This window comes from Chiloscyllium plagiosum, chromosome 12, assembly GCF_004010195.1.
Source record: "Chiloscyllium plagiosum isolate BGI_BamShark_2017 chromosome 12, ASM401019v2, whole genome shotgun sequence".
Lineage (NCBI taxonomy): Eukaryota > Metazoa > Chordata > Chondrichthyes > Orectolobiformes > Hemiscylliidae > Chiloscyllium > Chiloscyllium plagiosum.
Window position 1 is genome coordinate 16266207 of NC_057721.1, and position 18383 is coordinate 16284589.

At 37.8% G+C, this 18383-nt stretch overlaps 1 protein-coding gene across 2 annotated transcripts in view; it reads right to left on the reverse strand.

The window, feature by feature from the left end:
• ofd1 (OFD1 centriole and centriolar satellite protein) overlaps positions 1-18383 on the reverse strand; it is a 96357-nt gene that overhangs the window by 53625 nt on the left and 24349 nt on the right. For both annotated transcript variants that reach the window (XM_043700577.1, XM_043700576.1), the window contains exons 7-12: positions 17134-17270; positions 15281-15454; positions 12593-12699; positions 9031-9150; positions 6268-6341; positions 4194-4285 (exon numbers count right to left, since the gene is read on the reverse strand). In XM_043700577.1, coding sequence (XP_043556512.1) covers positions 4194-4285; positions 6268-6341; positions 9031-9150; positions 12593-12699; positions 15281-15454; positions 17134-17270 — 704 coding nt within the window. The remainder of the gene's footprint in view (positions 1-4193; positions 4286-6267; positions 6342-9030; positions 9151-12592; positions 12700-15280; positions 15455-17133; positions 17271-18383) is intronic.

The following is an 18383-nucleotide window of genomic DNA, read 5'->3' on the forward strand; positions in this document are numbered from 1 at the left end:
TGTACACACTTAAATTCCTCTCCATCTAAACCCTTAACACTGTGGCAGTCCCAATCTATGTTTGGAAAGTTAAAATCCCCTACCATAACCACCCTATTATTCTTACAGATAAGTGAGATCTCCTTCCAAGTTTGTTTCTCAATTTCCCGCTGACTATTTGGGAGTCTATAATACAATCCCAATAAGGTGATCATCCCTTTCTTATTTCTCAGTTACACCCAAATAACTTCCCTGGATGTATTTCCAGGAATGTCCTCCTTCATTACAGCTGTAATGCTATCCCTTACCAAAAACGCCGCTCCCCCTCCTCTCTTGCCTACCTTTCTATCCTTCCTGTAGCATCTGTGTCCTGGAACATTAAGCTGCCAATCCTGTCCATCCCTGAGCCATGCTTCTACAATTGCTATGATGTCCCAGTCCCATGTTCCTAACCATGCCCTGAGTTAATCTGCCTCTTGAAATAAATGCAGTTTAATTTATCAGTCCTACCTTGTTTTCTGCTTTGTCCCTGCCTGCCCTGACTGTTTGACTCGCTTTTGCTCTCAACTGTACCAGTCTCAGATTGATCTCTTTCCTCACTATCTCCATGGGTCCCAGCCCCCCACCTTACTAGTTTAAATCCTCCTGAGCAGCTCTTGCAAATCTCCCTGCCAGTATATTAGTCCCCTTCCAATTCAGGTGTAATCCGTCCATCTTGTGCAGGTCACTTCTACACCAAAACAGCTTCCAATGATTCAAAAATAAGAATCCTTCTTCCATATACCAGCTCCTTAGCCACGCATTCATCTGCTCTATCCTCCTATTTCTGCCCTCACTAGCTCGTAAGTAACTAGTAAGGAGTAATCCAGATATTACTACTCTAGAGGACCTCTTTTTTTAAATTCCTGCCTAACTCTCTCTAATCACCCTTCAGAATCTCAACCATTTCCCTAACTATGTCGTTAGTTCCAATGTGTACAATGACCTACTGCTGGTCCCTCTCAGAGACATCCTTGATCGTGGCACCAGGGAAGCAACACACCATTCTGATTTATCACTGCTGGCCATAGAAATGTCTGTCTGTACCTCAGACTGGACAGTCCCCAAAGACAATCGATCACTTGGAATCTGACTTATCTCTCATTACATTAAAGCCAGTCTCAATATCAGAAAGTTGATTGTTCGTGCTACGTTCCCCTGAGAATCCATCACCCCCTACATTTTCCATAACAGTATACTTGTTTGAAATGGGGATAGCCACAGAAGACTCCTGCACTACCTCTCTTACCTTTCATGGAGTTAACCCATCTACGTGACTGTATCTGTGACTTTTCTCCCTTCCTATAACACCCCCTTGCTCTTGTAAATTTCTCATTGCTTCTAACTGCCTCTCCAACCGATCCATTCGAATGACAGGATTCACAACCAACAGCATTTATTGCAGAAATAATCCACAGTAACCCGTAAACGCCCACATCTAACAAGCAGAGCATATCACTCTACTTTGGGCCCGTTTTGCTTCTTTCAATCTACAGACCCAGAAAATAACACCATCTTAATCCTCTACAAAACACTGCTCCAGGTTAAATTAATACATATGGCTTATATTTTAAGTTTAATCAAGAGACATAGCTCAATAAAACATAATAAAGAAAGAACCCACTCTACTCACTACTGCAGATTTATTTTAAACCCGCGCTTAAAACGTCCACTTATCTGTTTCTGTGCTGTGACCTCTCCAAACAGGTTCCTTCAAGATTAGTTGTGAATTTCACCGTTTTTTAATTTTGCCCAGATCCACTCCGATGTCCAGTGATATGTGAATTCAACAGGAAAGGGAGTAACTGCTAACTCTGTTAGTTAGCAATATGGTTTCTTTCTCTCTCTCTCTCCTGCAATGACCTCACCATGTGCTTCCTTTGTCTGTTCTTCTCTCTTTTAAAAGTGCTGTTGTATTGACTTTTTTTCCCAAAGTTCCAAAACAATGCAACAGCATATCAGCAGTATTTGCTGCTCCTAGAATTCGAGGAAATCACCTCCTATACCTAAATACCTCAAAAAAGGAGCAGCTATTATAGCCAGACGTTTTTCCCATCCTCCATCTTCGACTCCCAGAATCCTCCTCAAATGAGATAATAGCTGATCTGATAATCCTCATTCCATTTTCCTGCCTTATCCCCAACACCCTTGATTCTATAATCATTAAAAATGTTTCAGTCTTGAACGTACTTAACAATGCAGCCTTGATAGCCCTTTTCGATAAAGAATTCCACGGATATACTATTCATTTAAAGAAGTTCCTCGTCATGTCTTAAACATATGACCGCTCATTTTGAGATTATGCCCACTGGTCCAAGACTTTTCCACAAGGGCAAACAATCCTTCCACATATGTCCTGTTAAGTACCTAAAAAATATTGCATGTTTCAATAAGACCACCTCTCATTCTTCTATAACGAGTACAGGCCAAACCTACACAACGTCTTCTCATAAGACAATTCCTTCATACCTGGTATCACCTCAGTAAACCTTGTTTGAAGTGTCTCCAATGCCAGAACACTTGGTTCTGATATAACGTGACAGTTCCACACTCATGCGATCTGGAGTTATAAGAAAACTGTGTAACAACCGTGCTATTTAGGCTAATGGGGCCAGAACTGCATTATAGCCAATACAAGTAAGGGAAGTTCGCATTTTACAAGTAAGTCTAAATTCTTCAATTGTGTTAAAGGCAATTCGAGTTGAAGAAACACACATGTAGCAGAACAGAAGGTGTATCTTTCCCTAGTTATGGGGCTCAAGAACTCTTCACAGTATTCAAGCTATGATCCGACTCCTGCCTTGTATTGCTTTCCCTTTGAAGTAAAGGTCAACATTCCATTGTCCTTCCCTATTACCTGCTGAACTTGAATGATAGCTCTTTGTGATTCGTGGACAAGAACTGCAAATCCTCTTGTTCTGTAGCTTTTCTGCAGTTTTTGTTTTCTATTTAAACAATATTCAGTTCCTCTATTCTTCCTGTCAATGCACATTAACCTCACATTTTCCTATATTATGTTCCATCTGCCAGGTTTTGCCTACTTACTTAACTTGGTTATATCTGACATAAATCAGGTTTCTGAAAAGCAGAGAGGGTAATCAGTTTTTGGCCTCCTCTTTATTTCACTTGTGATACTACTTTAATTATCATTCTATCACACTTCCATTAGGATCACATTTTTCAGTACAAAATTGTCCTGTAGAATAATCGGTACTCTGATCAGATCAAGAGTTGCTACATAAAGTGCAAACTCATGAATAGGCCCAAGGCTGTCATTTTCTGCTCTGAAAACTAGCCAGACTACCCTAGATAACCCAGTAAAGGTGCTTCAAAGATTTCAGGAACAGGTGAAGCTAGATGATCCATACTGCTGCGTAATAGTAGACACACAAATGGTATTCTCCTCTAACAGGACATTGCCTTCAAGTCAAAACGTTCTTCTGATTATGAAGAAGCTATGTATACTGTATGTCACATTCCAAATAGCATATCCCATCAACTATTCACAACCGTCAGAGGATTGACAATACTCAACCAACTCTTTTTTGCAACACTCAGAACTCAGTGACTAATGCTGATATGGTTCTGCAACCAGACAACACTTTTTAGATTAGATTAGATTACATTACAGCGTGGAAACAGGCCCTTCTGCCCAACAAGTCCACACCAACCCGCCGAAGAGCAACCCACCCATGCCCCTACATTTACCCCTTACCTAACACTACGGGCAATTTAGCATGGCCAATTCACCTGACCTGCACATTTTTGGACTGTGGGAGGAAACCCACGCAGACACGGGGAGAACGTGCAAACTCCACACAGTCAGTCGCCTGAGGCGGGAATTGAACCCGGGTCTCTGGTGCTGTGAGGCAGCAGTGCTAACCACTGTGCCACCCTTATTAAACACTTATTAAACAACACTAACTGCATCACAAAGAACATTAACGCTCAATTTAAGATTATCAGTGGGGCTCACAATATAACACACTCATGCTTTTGAGAGGCTCCATATTTCATGCAGTCACTTTTCATGCAGTATAAATTGGTATTCATTCCAACATCTGGTATTCTTGTAATTCTGACCTGTTCAGTATAAAACAAAATGCCACAACAGCATCTGTTTTTCAGAAATACTCAACTTCTGTAGTACCATGTGACTATTCTAAACAGTTTACCTCCATCTTCTTAACTTCAACACGAGCTTCTTGCAGTTCCTCTCTTTTGGAATGAATAATAACAGACTCCTCGTGCAGTCGAGCTGCCTCCACTGTTGAGGGAAATCATCCGTTGGTGACTTATACTATAATGTTTCTGTTACCTTATATGTTCAATTTCAATTTTTTTTTATCTTTAAAATGTATTTAAACAGCTATCTAGGTGTTAGTATTTGTTATCTCATATCGTTACTACAGGAAACCTTTCAGATGATAAATTTTCATTGTAAGAATAGCATATTCACATCCCAGCTTAAGACATTGTACATATATGATTCGCCCTGGTTAACCTGGTTGCACTGGTGAAGAACTTATCAAAATAAAAATTAAGCAGTAATCACAACATTCAAAGCTTACTTACAATATTAAAAAAGCTTGTTAAGAACAATTTATTTGACTTCCACCTAGGTTAAGCATCGAATATGCATATTTGGAAGTCTTTTTGATCATACTGGCCATCAACTCCTTAAGTACCAGAGATCTGTAGTAACCCCACGAAGACATCAAACAGACCCATGCAGGAGTCGCCATGATCCTTGGGGGCTTTATGTTGAGGGTTTATTTTTGACAACTCAGAGGGACGAGGAGGCTGGGGGATGTGGAGAGCATGTTTATTTTAAAAACATGGTGGTAGAAAGGAAGTAGAGAGTGCCAACTTCTCAAGCAGTCTCTCCAATGGGAAAAGAACACCCTCCAATTATAATAATCTCCTTTTCCCTGTGAAATCTGTGAATTCCACTTTTGCCCAGCTGCCCACACCAATCAAATTACAAGCTTCATATTGACCTTCAATTGCATATTCACAAATAGTGACTAAGCTGCCAATATTGGTACAAATCTGCATTATGGGAGTGAGCTCAAAAGTGGGTGCAAAGACGGTGAGCTACCCATGTCCCTATATTACATGCCTCCTTGTCAAATACACATTTGGCAGGAGCATGTAATATTCAGTGACTATGCAGAGGCAAGAAGTCTCCTGATAAGAAAGGCAACCAAGAGTGAGCAGGCATCCACAAAGAAACGAAAGAACAATAAAAAAATGTACCTATTGTGGGGGCTGCAACAGCAATATCAAATTAAATATAAAACATCCAAGTTTGGTGTAGGCAATTACAAAGGCAGATGCCCATGAATAGAAAAGGATTTCTCTTTGCCTTGTGCATCTTTTGGTCCACAAATAGTGTTATAAATGCTATAAATCTTACAGGTTCAGCCCCTAGTATCTCCTTTGGGAATGCAAGAAATCTCTGCAAAATCAATTAAAAATAAAAACAAGATGAAGGTATGCAACCTAATCCACTTACTATAAGCAGATTAGTTACTTGTTCATTCCTGATTTCCAGTTTTAAGAGACAGCGTGCAGATTGAGGCCTGGATTGAAATTTCAATTTTAAATAAAAATTCCTACTTGCCCCAAACCTACTCAATTTTTTGTATTAAAATTTCCTCATTTATTATGTGCAATGTGATAATATAGATGCAAAGATTCATTGAGGTGTTGATAAAATGGATCACATTGTAAAACAGCAAAAAAGTTATTTTGTATAAAACCTGGATAAAACAACCAGTGATTGCAAGTATAAATAGCCCAAAAGCTACAGCTCTTGATTTTGATTGAAGAAAATAAGTGGTCAAAAAAGGTAAAAGAAATTGTAGTTCAGCAATTAATTGTTTTTCACCAAAGTTGGTTAGATCAGATTTGAATATGACTTCAACAAAGAGGTAAAATTGACAAGCTAGATACTTCCATATTATTATGCCTTTAAAAGGGCAGCTCAATTCAAGACCAAAGGCACTCTAAATGTTTTCAAAAATTAAGCAACAGCTTTCTCCTGTAAATGGTCTAGCCAGATCGATATGTCACACACTGTGCATTCTGTGCTTAATCATATTTTTCAAACAAGAAACTTATTTGTAAGAATATTAGAATTCTCTTGTTCATATAGATGGTGTGGTATTTATACAGAATCTACACAGATGTGCAATATTGTAAATCCTGTAAAGTGTAATAAAGTTGCAAACTTATAAAACAGACCTTCAACTCTCTTCTCGTTTGCTACAACCTTTTCCATTCTTTTACGATGCTCTTCCTGTAGTTCCAGTTGATACCTATGCAGAAGATTGAATTATTTTAGATAGCACAATAAAACCAAATTTAAATGGAATAAATGTTAAATCTTACTTACAAAAAGGAAGGTTGAAGACTCTCAAAAGTTAGACAAGCCTATCAATATAATACAGAAATACAAACATTTGTAGTCATGACATTTTTCTAGCAAAGGTCACTTTCACATTTATTATTAAAGATCAGATGAGCCAGAAATGTGAAAGAACAAAGGAATTAAATGAAAATAAAATTTAGAAGTGATTCACATATAACCAAAACTCAAATTCTGGTGTGTTCCTGTCAACACACCTTTAAATTAAACTTTGTAAAAAGAGATAGGTGTATATAATAATTTGAACAGCAAATATTAGCAAAAGCACATACACCACTTCTGTCTCCTTACTGTGATTTGTTTCCACAGGTACCAACAGCCATTCAGTATATTAACCTTTAATCACAACTTGTGTAAACACAGGCAGAGAATAGAAGTAGCAATTCAATTGTAGAGAGGCACTACAACCAAGCATGTCCTCACCTAATGTTGAAACGGCATTTTCAATACAAAATCATTAAAGAGTGATAAGGAACAGACATTTTGCTTCAACATCACCCTTTTCTACATCAGGGACCCCAAAGCCTTGCCATCTCAGCTCAAATCAACCCAGCTGCAATGATCAAGGCTCAAACTTGACGTCTTTCTAGCCCCTCTTGCTCAGCACATCATAAATTTATAGAGAAAGCCACATCAGGACTTAATCCAAAAAAGAACATGCGTTTCTCAAATGCATGATGATACATGTGATGCAAAGACTGTGATAAATATTTCCTTGAAACATCTATTTAAATTCGCATGATCGAGTTGCACAAAATGATGCACCAACTTGCCAGTGTAAAATATTTCAATAAAGAAAATCTTATCACTGTACCAAAAAGAATTCTACTGAAGTAAATCCTTATTTACAAAAATAATGAGGCATTTAGGAATATGCTCTTTTTCAAAAAAAAATTCTTTGGGCATTCTCATGGTACACTACATTGGATGGTTGAAAAGTGTGGTGCTTGAAAAGCACAGCAGGTCAGGCAGCATCTGAGGAGCAGGAGAGTCGATGTTTCGGGCACATGCCCAAAACATAGACTCTTCTGCTCCTCAGACGCTGCCCAACCTGCTGTGCTTTTCCAGCATCTGCAGTCCTCACTTTCCCCTATATTAGAGGGCTGCCATGCAACTGTTACAACCTTGGTAAAAATCAAGTTTCAACTTCCAACTGATTGTTATATCTGAGGCCGTTCATGAACTGAAATGTTTTTCAAAAGGAAAAAACAGGGACCTAAATGGCAATAGTTGTCACCTGACAACAGACTGCAGCAAGCTTTAAGAAATCCATGCAGAATAAATTAAGCTGTATGCCTTCAAGTTACAATTTTGTTTGAAAATATCGAAACTAGGCAACTGAATTAGGCATCAAGAGACAAAGGTTTTTTTCATTTTAATCAAAACTTATACAATACCTTCACATAATAGGAGATAAATGCCTAACCAGCCAGTTAGCCGGCCTATAAAAAACAATGGAGTTAGATATATACACAATTAATCATATTTCAACAGCTGCTTTTAGCAGCAGGCGAGAGAGAAATAAAACCAATTATTAACAGCAAAGACTGGAAGGCACTGAACAAAAAAAAACAAACGGCTGATGCTGTGAATCAAAACAAAATCAGAAATTGCTGGAAAAATTCAGGTCTGGCAGCATCTGTGAAGAGAAAGCAGAATTAACATCCAGTGACACTTCTTCAGAACTGACTGTAGCTGGAAAAAGGTTAGTATATATGCTGAAGATGAGATGGAGGAAGGAGGAAGGAGGAAGGAGTAAACGACAGATAGAGATGGAGCCCAGAGACAAAAAAAAAGCCGAGCAAACGAAGGAATCTTCTGCATATGTACCACTCTTTTTCAGCTACAATCAGTTCTGAAAAAGTATCACTGAATCTGAAATATTAACTCTGCTTTCTCTCCACAGATGCTGCCAGATCCTGCTGAGTATTTCCAGCAAGTTTTGATTTTGTACTGGAAATTTTGTCTCTCGTAATTTCATTCCCATCATGTTGAAGGCCAAAATGATTGAAGAGGCAAGTTGGTGAAACATGCATTCACCAAAAACTAGAGATTCTACAAATTTCACTACTGCTAAGAATACAATACACCACTAAACAGCCACGGTCTCAGATTCAATCACAACAATTTAAGAACTCTTTAAAAAAAAATTAAACCATGTCACCTTTATTCTTTCTGTGCGTACCAAATACTCTCCCTTTTTAAACTTACTACATTTGTTTGATGTTGTGCTTTTAGTTCTTTCCTTTGAGGTTAGCAAATAATAAAGTTCACCTTTTACTTAAGAAAAGATTGGTAATTTTCTTTTTTTCCTATGAACTAAGTCTTGAGTGAAGTGATAACTGTAGGCTGAAAAAACCTTAAGGTGTGACCTCAACCTGAGGGAGTTAGAAAGGGAACAGAAACCTCTTTCTCACTTGGTCATAACACAGCATTAGAACATTGGTATTCTAAGCAAAATAGTTGCATTAAAAACATAAAATAGGAAGAGAGTTTGTAACTTTGTATCACAGTTGCTACACATTGAAGGTATATATGTTCTTTGATTTAACTGTGTCCTTGTATCATGCATGGTTTACCTGCACAGTTCATTTTTCAGCTTCTGCTCGTAAGTCTCCTCAATATTTTTCACTGCAAGCTCCCGTCTCCGGAGATCCTCCTCTAAACTCTTGTTCTTTTGGTCATGCAAATCCTGAGTCCTGACATGACAGACAAATCGTTAAGAAAATCTGTACCTGAACCCAATTCATACATACTCTCAGGAGTACAATGTCATGATGTGCTATTCTGCAGTCTAATAACTCATAACATATATTTTAAAAATTAATAGTTAAATACAACACATACCTAAAATGCACTATTTTTTATTTTGTAAATTACTTGACTCAATCTTACTTATAAATGAAAATAATTAACTTGGTAGAATGGTAAACTGGATATGTAATTTGTAATTATCCGTACAAGCCAAAGTCAGAAGTGCGAAAGGTTAGCTATCGCATATTTTAGCAAATCATTATAGTTCCGTGCTCATGATTTTGCACAAAATGAAAACGTAATCTTGAATTGAATTGAATTCATTGTCACGTGTACGAGGCACAGTGAAAAGCTTTGTCTTGCGAACAAAACAGGCAGATCACATAGTTAAACAAAATAGATAAGTAAATAATAGGTAAACAGCAGCAAACCAAAAATACAGGTACAGGCGAATGCTAAGAGTTTGAGAGTCCATTCAGTATTCCAACGACAGTAGGGTAGAAACTGTTTCGAAACCGGCTGGTGCGTGTGTTCAGGCTTCTGTACCTTCTCCCCGATAGTAGAGGTTGTAGAAAAGCCAGGGTGGGACGGATCTTTGAAAATGCTGGCGGCCTTTCCTTTCCACCACAGTTGAGAGGTTGGACTTTGTGATTGTCCGGACCAAGTTCACCACTCTCTGTAACTGTCTCCGAACCTGAATGGCACAGTTGCCATACCAGGTAGTGATACATCCAGGCAGAATGTTCTTGATGGCACACCTATAAATGTTGGCAAGGGTATTTGTTGTCATGCCAAATTTCCTCAGCTGCCTGAGGAAGAAGAGACATTGTTGGGCCTTTGCAATCAGTGCATCCGCATGAAGAGTCGAAGAAAGCTTGCTGTTGATGACCAGTCCCAGGAGTTTCACAATCTCCACTCATTCCACCTCTGTGCTGTTAATGTGTAGGGGGGCATGAGTAACATTCCACCGAAAGTCAATAATGAGTTTGAGCAGGATATTTAGAAGGGTAACTTCATTAATGGGCATAAATTAATACAAATATTTGCCTCAACTCAGAGTCAGAGTCAATTTATACCAATTGCACATTTCTACTAGTAGCAATTATAGTTTTAAAAAAATACTTCTAGTAAGTCGGGGGGTAACATATAGAGGAGACTAACAAATGACAGCAGCAAAACTAATACTTGATAACGAACTATAGGCAATACTGATTTTTTAAGGCCCCAGAAATCTGTAAAGGGCTCCACTTTTTTTCTTTTTTAATAACTGCAAATTATAATGCAAGATCTTACAAAATAAAATGTGCTATCGCAATGAAGATGTTTATTCATTACTAATAGGAAAATCTAGCCATTTTGCTTAGCTGTTTATTTTTTGAAATGGAACAGGAAACTCATTTTTACTTTTGTCGAAATGGGAATACATATTGACATGATTAAAATCTGAATAAACACATGTAAAAGTAAACTTTCAGATGAGAGCGCGCGTTTGGAAATAATTATGGATCATCAGGCAGTTAAAAAACTCACTTTCGCACAAATAGACAAGTCCTAAAATTTTAGGCAGTGAGTCAGTATTGCAAATTTGTGCATTTAATACATTTTTCAAGTGAAGTTGTAGGAGAAGCAAAGCATATCTGATATCAAAAGAAAATAGCAGATATTGGAAATCAAAGGATGATCAACCTGACATTGTAATTCTTACAGGACTTCTGCCAGGTCAGAAGAAATCTCTTCCTAGCCAAAATAGTAGAGTCCAGATTCAGAAACTCCCACCCCAAAAACCTGGATCTATCATTTTCATTTGGGGACATGAGATGTTTCACACATCCATAATTGAGTCATCAGTGCAATTAAAATGCAGCTGCCTTGACTCAAATCGATTTATCTCTTTCAGATCTCTGAAATACCACTCAAGACTATTAGAAATTAAGAAAAAATTTACACCTATTAGAATTCTTTAAGAAATCAGGTATCATTTGCCGGGGTCATTTTGGATTCTAATCCAAAGACTGTAACGTGCCCAACAGGTGGATATGTTCTGCAAGAACATCAAGTTGGTGAATCAGTTAAATTTACTGCTGTTCACATTTTTAAGAATAAAATAATTGTACTGTACCTCTCAATTGAAAAGTAACCAATGCTCACAAAGTCAGTAGATGCGTGTTAACAGAAGCCTGAGGTTTATCATTATACGATTATTCTGGTTAACTGCTTCTACAACCTATTATTATCCCAAGGGACTGTAAACTCCAAATGGTTCCTAAGGCATCGGCTGTCTTTGATGTGGAGTAAAGAATACAAATATTTAAGGAATTAGTACGGAAAAGCAATTAAATGTATTGAATGAGCTGTTATCATTTTTAATATAATAAAGTGTGTAATAGATGCATAGAACTTTTCATCTCGAAATGTCTAAGGTCCACCCATGGTAGATATTGGGTGAATTGGCACGGAGGGGGCAAGAGAAAAAGATGGTGGTTGTGGAATCACCAGTCAGCATTGTGTTGTGTTATGGGGTTTTACTACATATGGATAGCATTGTTTTTTTATAGGTGTGGATAAAGGTACATAGGTTGGCATGGAGAAGTGCAAGGGAATGGAAAGAGGCAGTGTGACATGGAGACATGTGGGACTTCAGAGGGGTGAGTAGGTGGAGGATATGAGATTACATGGGTAGGGCACTGAGTATGTGTGGGGAGTGGAGTGAGTGTAAGTTTTTTTGTTTTAATGTTTTAATTACAGAGTCCCAGAGTACAGGGTGGATATCTTTTAAACACCCACCTTGACACTCAGCGCTCTGTGGGTGTTTTCATACTTTTTCTGGAAGCAGTGTGCCTAAATCTATTAAGCACCCAGTCTTCCCAAATCATAAACTGACCATTTGGGACATTTTCTCCTGAGTCAGGTTTGCTGAAACCTCTGCTTACCCAACTCAGGATCAAAAGTACGGTGCTCTTTCCCATTCTCCACAGATAAAACTAGATCTAGTGAGTACTTCCAGCATTTTCTGTTTATATTTCACATTTCCCAGCATCCATAGAATTTTGGTTTTGTTCTAATATTCTTGGACTCCCACTTTATATTTGTTTTCTACCTGCTACATTATATTCTTTATGTTGCTTGTGAACAACCATCTCTGCCATACCACCTTCAGAAGCAGGTATCATTAACAATAAGCAGGTATAACAAACAGATTTTCAGTCAGTCAAGCAGACTCAAATGTTCCAGTCCAAGGGTGTATCAACAATTGGCAGCTCAAAAAATTTTAGATTACCGAAATGAAAAAGCACAACTATATTAATGCTCTTCTGGGACTTTTTTTTTAATAAAGTCAATTCTAATAAAGAAATATTATTCTTTTGCGAACTTCCCACTTCTACTTACAGTTCAAAGGCTTCAATTCGTTGTCTAAGTTCAACCTCTCTATTTCGCACTGCTTCAATATCTTTCAGTAAACTTTGTCTCTGTATATAGATTTCTTTTTCTTCAATCTGTAAAATAATTGAAATAGAAACATAACTTGTCTGAGAAGGGTCATGTAAATATTATATATACTCAATTTTGTGACAAACCAATGTGCAGATTAATTCTTACTTTCATACATGTGGATTACCAAGTTTTAAATAAAGTTATGCACTAAATTTTATCAAAAGTCACCCGAGTGTTAATTTTGACAGTTTCATGGAGGGTTCCTCTCAAAGCTCTGGCAAGGTTTTTGAAGCTATTCTCTGAAATTGGTTTTAGTAGCTCTGCACCATACCTGTATGAAGCCCTTCTCAGCAGAGGTGGAAGTACTCACACGTGCTGGACTTCTTGAGGTATCCAACACTGGAAGCACTTTTACAGCTCAGCTGCTCACCAGGTCAAGCACTGCCTGCTAGGTGTTGCCACTCTTCAAACACAACGTGGCAGAGAAATCAGAAAGAAAAATGCTTCCATGGGTACATAAGTGGTATGGCGATACTTCAATGTTAACCATAAGCACACAATGAGGAACCAAATTACATAGGATGAGGCTAAGAATGGGTTAATCTAAGGGAGTGATATTTTTCCCCTAGTGCTCACAATATCTACAGCTTAATCATGCCAACTATCATGTTGCACTGAGCATCAAAACTATGGCTGTGTCTATCAACGACCCCCCTTCCTGCAGTAACCCATGTCCTCCAATGCACCATCACCCATCCACCATACACTCCTTATATGTTGAGTTGCCTCCCTTCAAAATATTGTGCCTACCACATCTCAATACATTGCCTCCAATACTCATAACTGTCTCACCTTTATGATCTGTTACAAAATCGAAAGTGTGCATGGTCACTTTCAGAGAGAGGGGGCTTTTCTGACCTGACAGATTGTGATAGCACATGTGTCTGTGAGTAGCTGACAGGTGCAGAGAATGCTGAGATTTGATAGTATACAACAATCGTCTCACGGTTTGCACATTCTCCCCGTATCTACGTGGGTTTCCTCCAGGTGCTCTGGTTTCCTCCCACAGTCCAAAGATGTGCAGGTCAGGTGAACTGGCCATGCTAAATTACACATAGTTAGGTGTACTAGTCAGAGGGAAATGGGTCTGGGTGGGTTATTCGTTGGAGAGTCAGTGTGGACTTGCTGGACCGAAGGGCCTGTTTCCACACTGTAGGGAATTTAAGCTAATCATGATCAAATCATATAATGCTACTAATACACAAACTGTCACCTGATGATCCAAAAGATGCAAAATATCCAATTCAATAAATGGAAAATGAGATGTTTTGTTTTGTTTTTTGGAGGGGGTGGAGGGAGTGGATTTCGCTAAAACTTAAAGCTCCAAATTTGATCCAAATGAGATCATTACAATGACAGCAATATCAAAGTGACTCAGAAATAATTTGATTAACTCTGTTGATGACAATAAATTTGAATTTTAAAAATGTTTTGATTGTGGTTGAAAGGGATCCTTACAAAATTAATCCACTCAATTATTGTATTGATATACTTTAAATTGCAGTTACTGTTTTTTTTTCACATTTCAAAAATAGTGACCATCTACAACAACATGGTTCATATTGTACATTCAGCTTCTAAAGTCAACCTATATTTTGTGGAAGTTTTCTTAAGCCCCGAGATCAACTTGTTCAACATGATCCATGGAAAATAACTTGCTTTAACTTTTATTTTTTGTCTCTATTTCGTGTCTTGAAATGCAATTCTTTTCCTTCCCTCTCATATGTTTTCTTTATAGATATTATTATAACTTTTATTTCCTGATTCAAGCATTCCACTGTTTACTAACAATTCTGCCATTAAATTGGTTAAATATATATTCCTTCCTTGTAGAAGGCAGATGGTAGCTCATTGTCCTACCCTTAACAATCAGCTACTAAAGATTGTGGAAAACAAACAAGAGAAAGCCTTGTGGATGGCATGTACTGCCACACTTTTGAGTAGAGCATCAACTAGTTCCCTTCATTTTCCTGGAAAATTTATGCAATAGAGTTTTGTTTCTCCTGGATGGCCAAGTGACTAGAATTGCCCAGCCACTATAAAGCCTTCTCTTACAGATTGCCATACAGGAAAAGATGAATAACTTATCCCATGATTAAACTGCCTGACTGAAATAAAGAGCCCCAACAAGTGGCAAGATAAAGACTTCTACAGCATCTGTTCACAATATTTCAAAAAAAAGCAAACGGCTTTCGATTCTTAGCTTTTGTTTCTGCATGCAGTGCTACTTTATATATATATATATTGTTGAAAAGTATGAATCATGCTATAGATAATGTTTGAAAGTTCTATGTTGGAAAAATTATATAACAATGAAACTGAAATGTTCATGAAGAATAAAAGGATGAAGTAAAAATGCCATTTTTAGTGCAATTAATACTTTAAAGGAGAAGCTAGTATTTTCAGACTTCCAGTTTTGTTTCATCCATCAGTACAGAATTAATTCAGGCAGTTTCCATGTCAAACTTGTAAACTCCTGCATTATTCCTGACACATACCAGTACTTGTAGAAGCTATGATTCATCCATCAACTCACTGCACAGCTGCTGAATGCATTATCATTCTGAGTGTATCTGAACCTACCTCCTGCTGTTTCTGAAGTCTCTCAATGGCATTCTTCTCTCTTGTAATCAATGTCTCAGACTTTTTCTGGTACATTTTGTCTAGCTTCAATCTGATCTCTTCTATATGCTTCTGTGAAAGCTCTTTCTCCTGAATCCGAACCTTAGCCAATTCCAGATCCTTGAAGTGTTGCAACTATCATGATCAAAAGAACTAGTTAAGTTTCTTATGCAAGATAAATCTTCAAGAAAAAGCAACCAAAGCCAATTTTTAAAAATCAACAAGTGTATTATAATTCAGCAGAACTTGTGCAATTACTAATATCACAAGTTCTGTGGATAATTTTCTTTCAAATATGATACAAAGCATTCAAACAAACTATGGAAAGCAACTGTGAAGAGATGGCAATCAATCAGGAATACTAATTTATCAACTTTAGGACAGGCTGAAATGTAGGAAGCATTGCATTGTGTCTTATAGTCAGTTTGTCAGCATTTCTTTCAGAGATGTGCTCTTGATATCATCACTGCATAACATGTAATCTGAGGGTACAAAGATTTCATAGCCCATCATACCTCTGATTACTTCAATTATACTCTACTGGAGTGCTATTAGAAGCAAGCTCCTCTGTTGTAGTCTAATAGTTTCATATTATCCTAAATCTAGTCTGAGGAACACAGTATATAATAACTATGGTAAATGTGTGTTGGATTCTTTAATTCCACAATATCCATGAATAGGTTATGTTACAGGAGATAACAGAAGCATTGCTGTATCAGGTGGAAATGCAAACTCACACTAGGAAGGACTTTTCAGGGCAGGCAGTACTGGGTTCAAGTATTCATGTTTGCATTTCTGTTTTAAGCAGGATCAATGAAATGCTAAATTGTCAAGGTTTCAGGAGCACAGCACTTTTATCATGGGAGTGATCCTCGGCACATTTGGACAGAAGATTTGGTTTAGGGAGCAGCATTTGGGACTAAGGAACATTGGAGTCTGGGAATTCTCCAAGTAAGCCTGGGAGTGGAAGAGAATTTTGGTAATGGGGTTCTGGAATACATTAGATTTGAAGGGAACTTTCAGAATCAAACTCTTATGTCAGTCAGCCTCTTCCCAAATTTGTACACCATATCTTCGGCACCATCAAGTAGAATGATATTACATTCAGGTGCCACGGCAATGCATATTTAGAGACAACTCTCAAATATATTAAAAAAAGAAAATATATTTTATTCTTATGACAACAAACTTTTAATTCTATGTGTATAGGATAATGCTGGACTAAAATCAGTGCAAAAATAAAAAGAATCGGCTCTAGTAAAATCCTACCTGGCATATCAACAGGAGTAACACAGGTACAAAGTCATGGTTCACACAAGAATACTACAATCCTGTTTTACCAACTCATAGCTGGATGATTGGCTTTCAATGCAGAGTAATATCGACAGCATGGATTTAATTTCCTCATCAGCTGAGGTTACCATGAAGAAACCTCCTTCTCAACCTCTCTGCTCAGCTGAGGAATGTTGACCCTCAGATAACACCACCACTAATCATCACTCTAGTGAGAGAGCAGCCCCATGGTTCACTAGGACTATGGTGACTTTACCTTACCTTCTAAATCTAGTTTTATAATGGATGCTGATAATATTGGAACTGTGCAGCAATGGATGCCATCAGTAAACTGCAGCACCTGTTACAAACTATTCAAATTCACAGGGTAATTATTACTGTCCACTGAATTTCATTAAGGTCCTCTTGTGGTCAAATACCGAGAAAATTAAATATGTTAGGTGATTTAAAAAGTTATTGAATAAAACAGCAATTGAGCAACTAAATGATAATAACAATCACTAAAGAATATGATGTTCGACCTCTTGCCGCATCTCTTCTTGAAGCTGTTCTTCTATTTGTTTACGATATGCAAGGAGTTTAGTTTCCCAGAAGTCCTCTTGTAAATTTGTTGGATGAAATGCTGCATATTCTTCATCAATCATTTGAAATTTATCAACTGTAAGAAAGAAAATGGTGAGTTGTTAGTACAGCAATGAGAGACCAAAATAGAAGGGAATACCAGAATTGGCATCTTTACATTGTAAATTTGCTGCTGCTACAGCTCCAAAGTTTTAATGAAATACAGAACATGAATAAATAAGGTACAGTCTGTACTGCAAGGAGCAACAAATAAGACAAACCCCAACTCCAATCATGTTTACATTTCTGACAGCAGTCAACTTTCCCAACCACTCCAAGACCCATTTGAGGTTGCTTTTACTTTTGGTTATCTGCAACTGAAATATTCATTTCACCACCTACAAACCAGCAAAGCAGGATCCCAATCTTCAGTTCAACTCACGGTACTGATATCATTTCAATAAATATCGTGTGCAATCATGGCCTTAATACCTCTTCTCAAGTTCTCTGCAGTTTTCAACACAGTTGATGACAATGTTCTCATTCAAAGTGTTGCCTTTTGCAGTCCACCTCCAGGTATACTGCCATAATAGACTAAGCCATCCTTGGCCCTCTCTTCATAATTACTTTAGGTTAGAATTGGCAATATTATATGGCAGTGCTTAGGATCTGTTTCTAGACATGTTCAGACAAAAAAAACTCATTGCCTGCCTATCACCACAACTAATGAGTCAAAGCTTTCTCCAGCTGAACATCAGCAAAGTTCAAGTCATCTCCTTCAACTCCTGTCAGCATGTCAGAGACGGTCCTCATCCAACAACCTCCAGTTGTCACTTGAAGTGAAGTCAGAGTGCAGAATTTTGCTGTGCTGCAACAGAAACATTGAGCAGGATCTTCTTGGCACCAGAACATAGGCAATAGCAAGGAAAATGTGGAGAGATTATGAAAATAAGATTCTTGATGTTGAGAAAAAAAAAGTCTGATTTGCCACCCAAGGCATTAAGAGCAAAATGAGATTTTTCCTGGTGAGCAGTAGCAGGCCTATTTGCATGCACTTAATCTAATCTTACTTGTCTGCAGTTTGCTATTTGCCCAGACAGTGGAGGGAAGCTAGAAGGCAACAATTCCTGATATGAATTTTTAAACCTGGTGGTTCTAATTTACCGCATGCTCCTCCGGGCCTTTAATAGTAGCAAAATACTGTAGATGC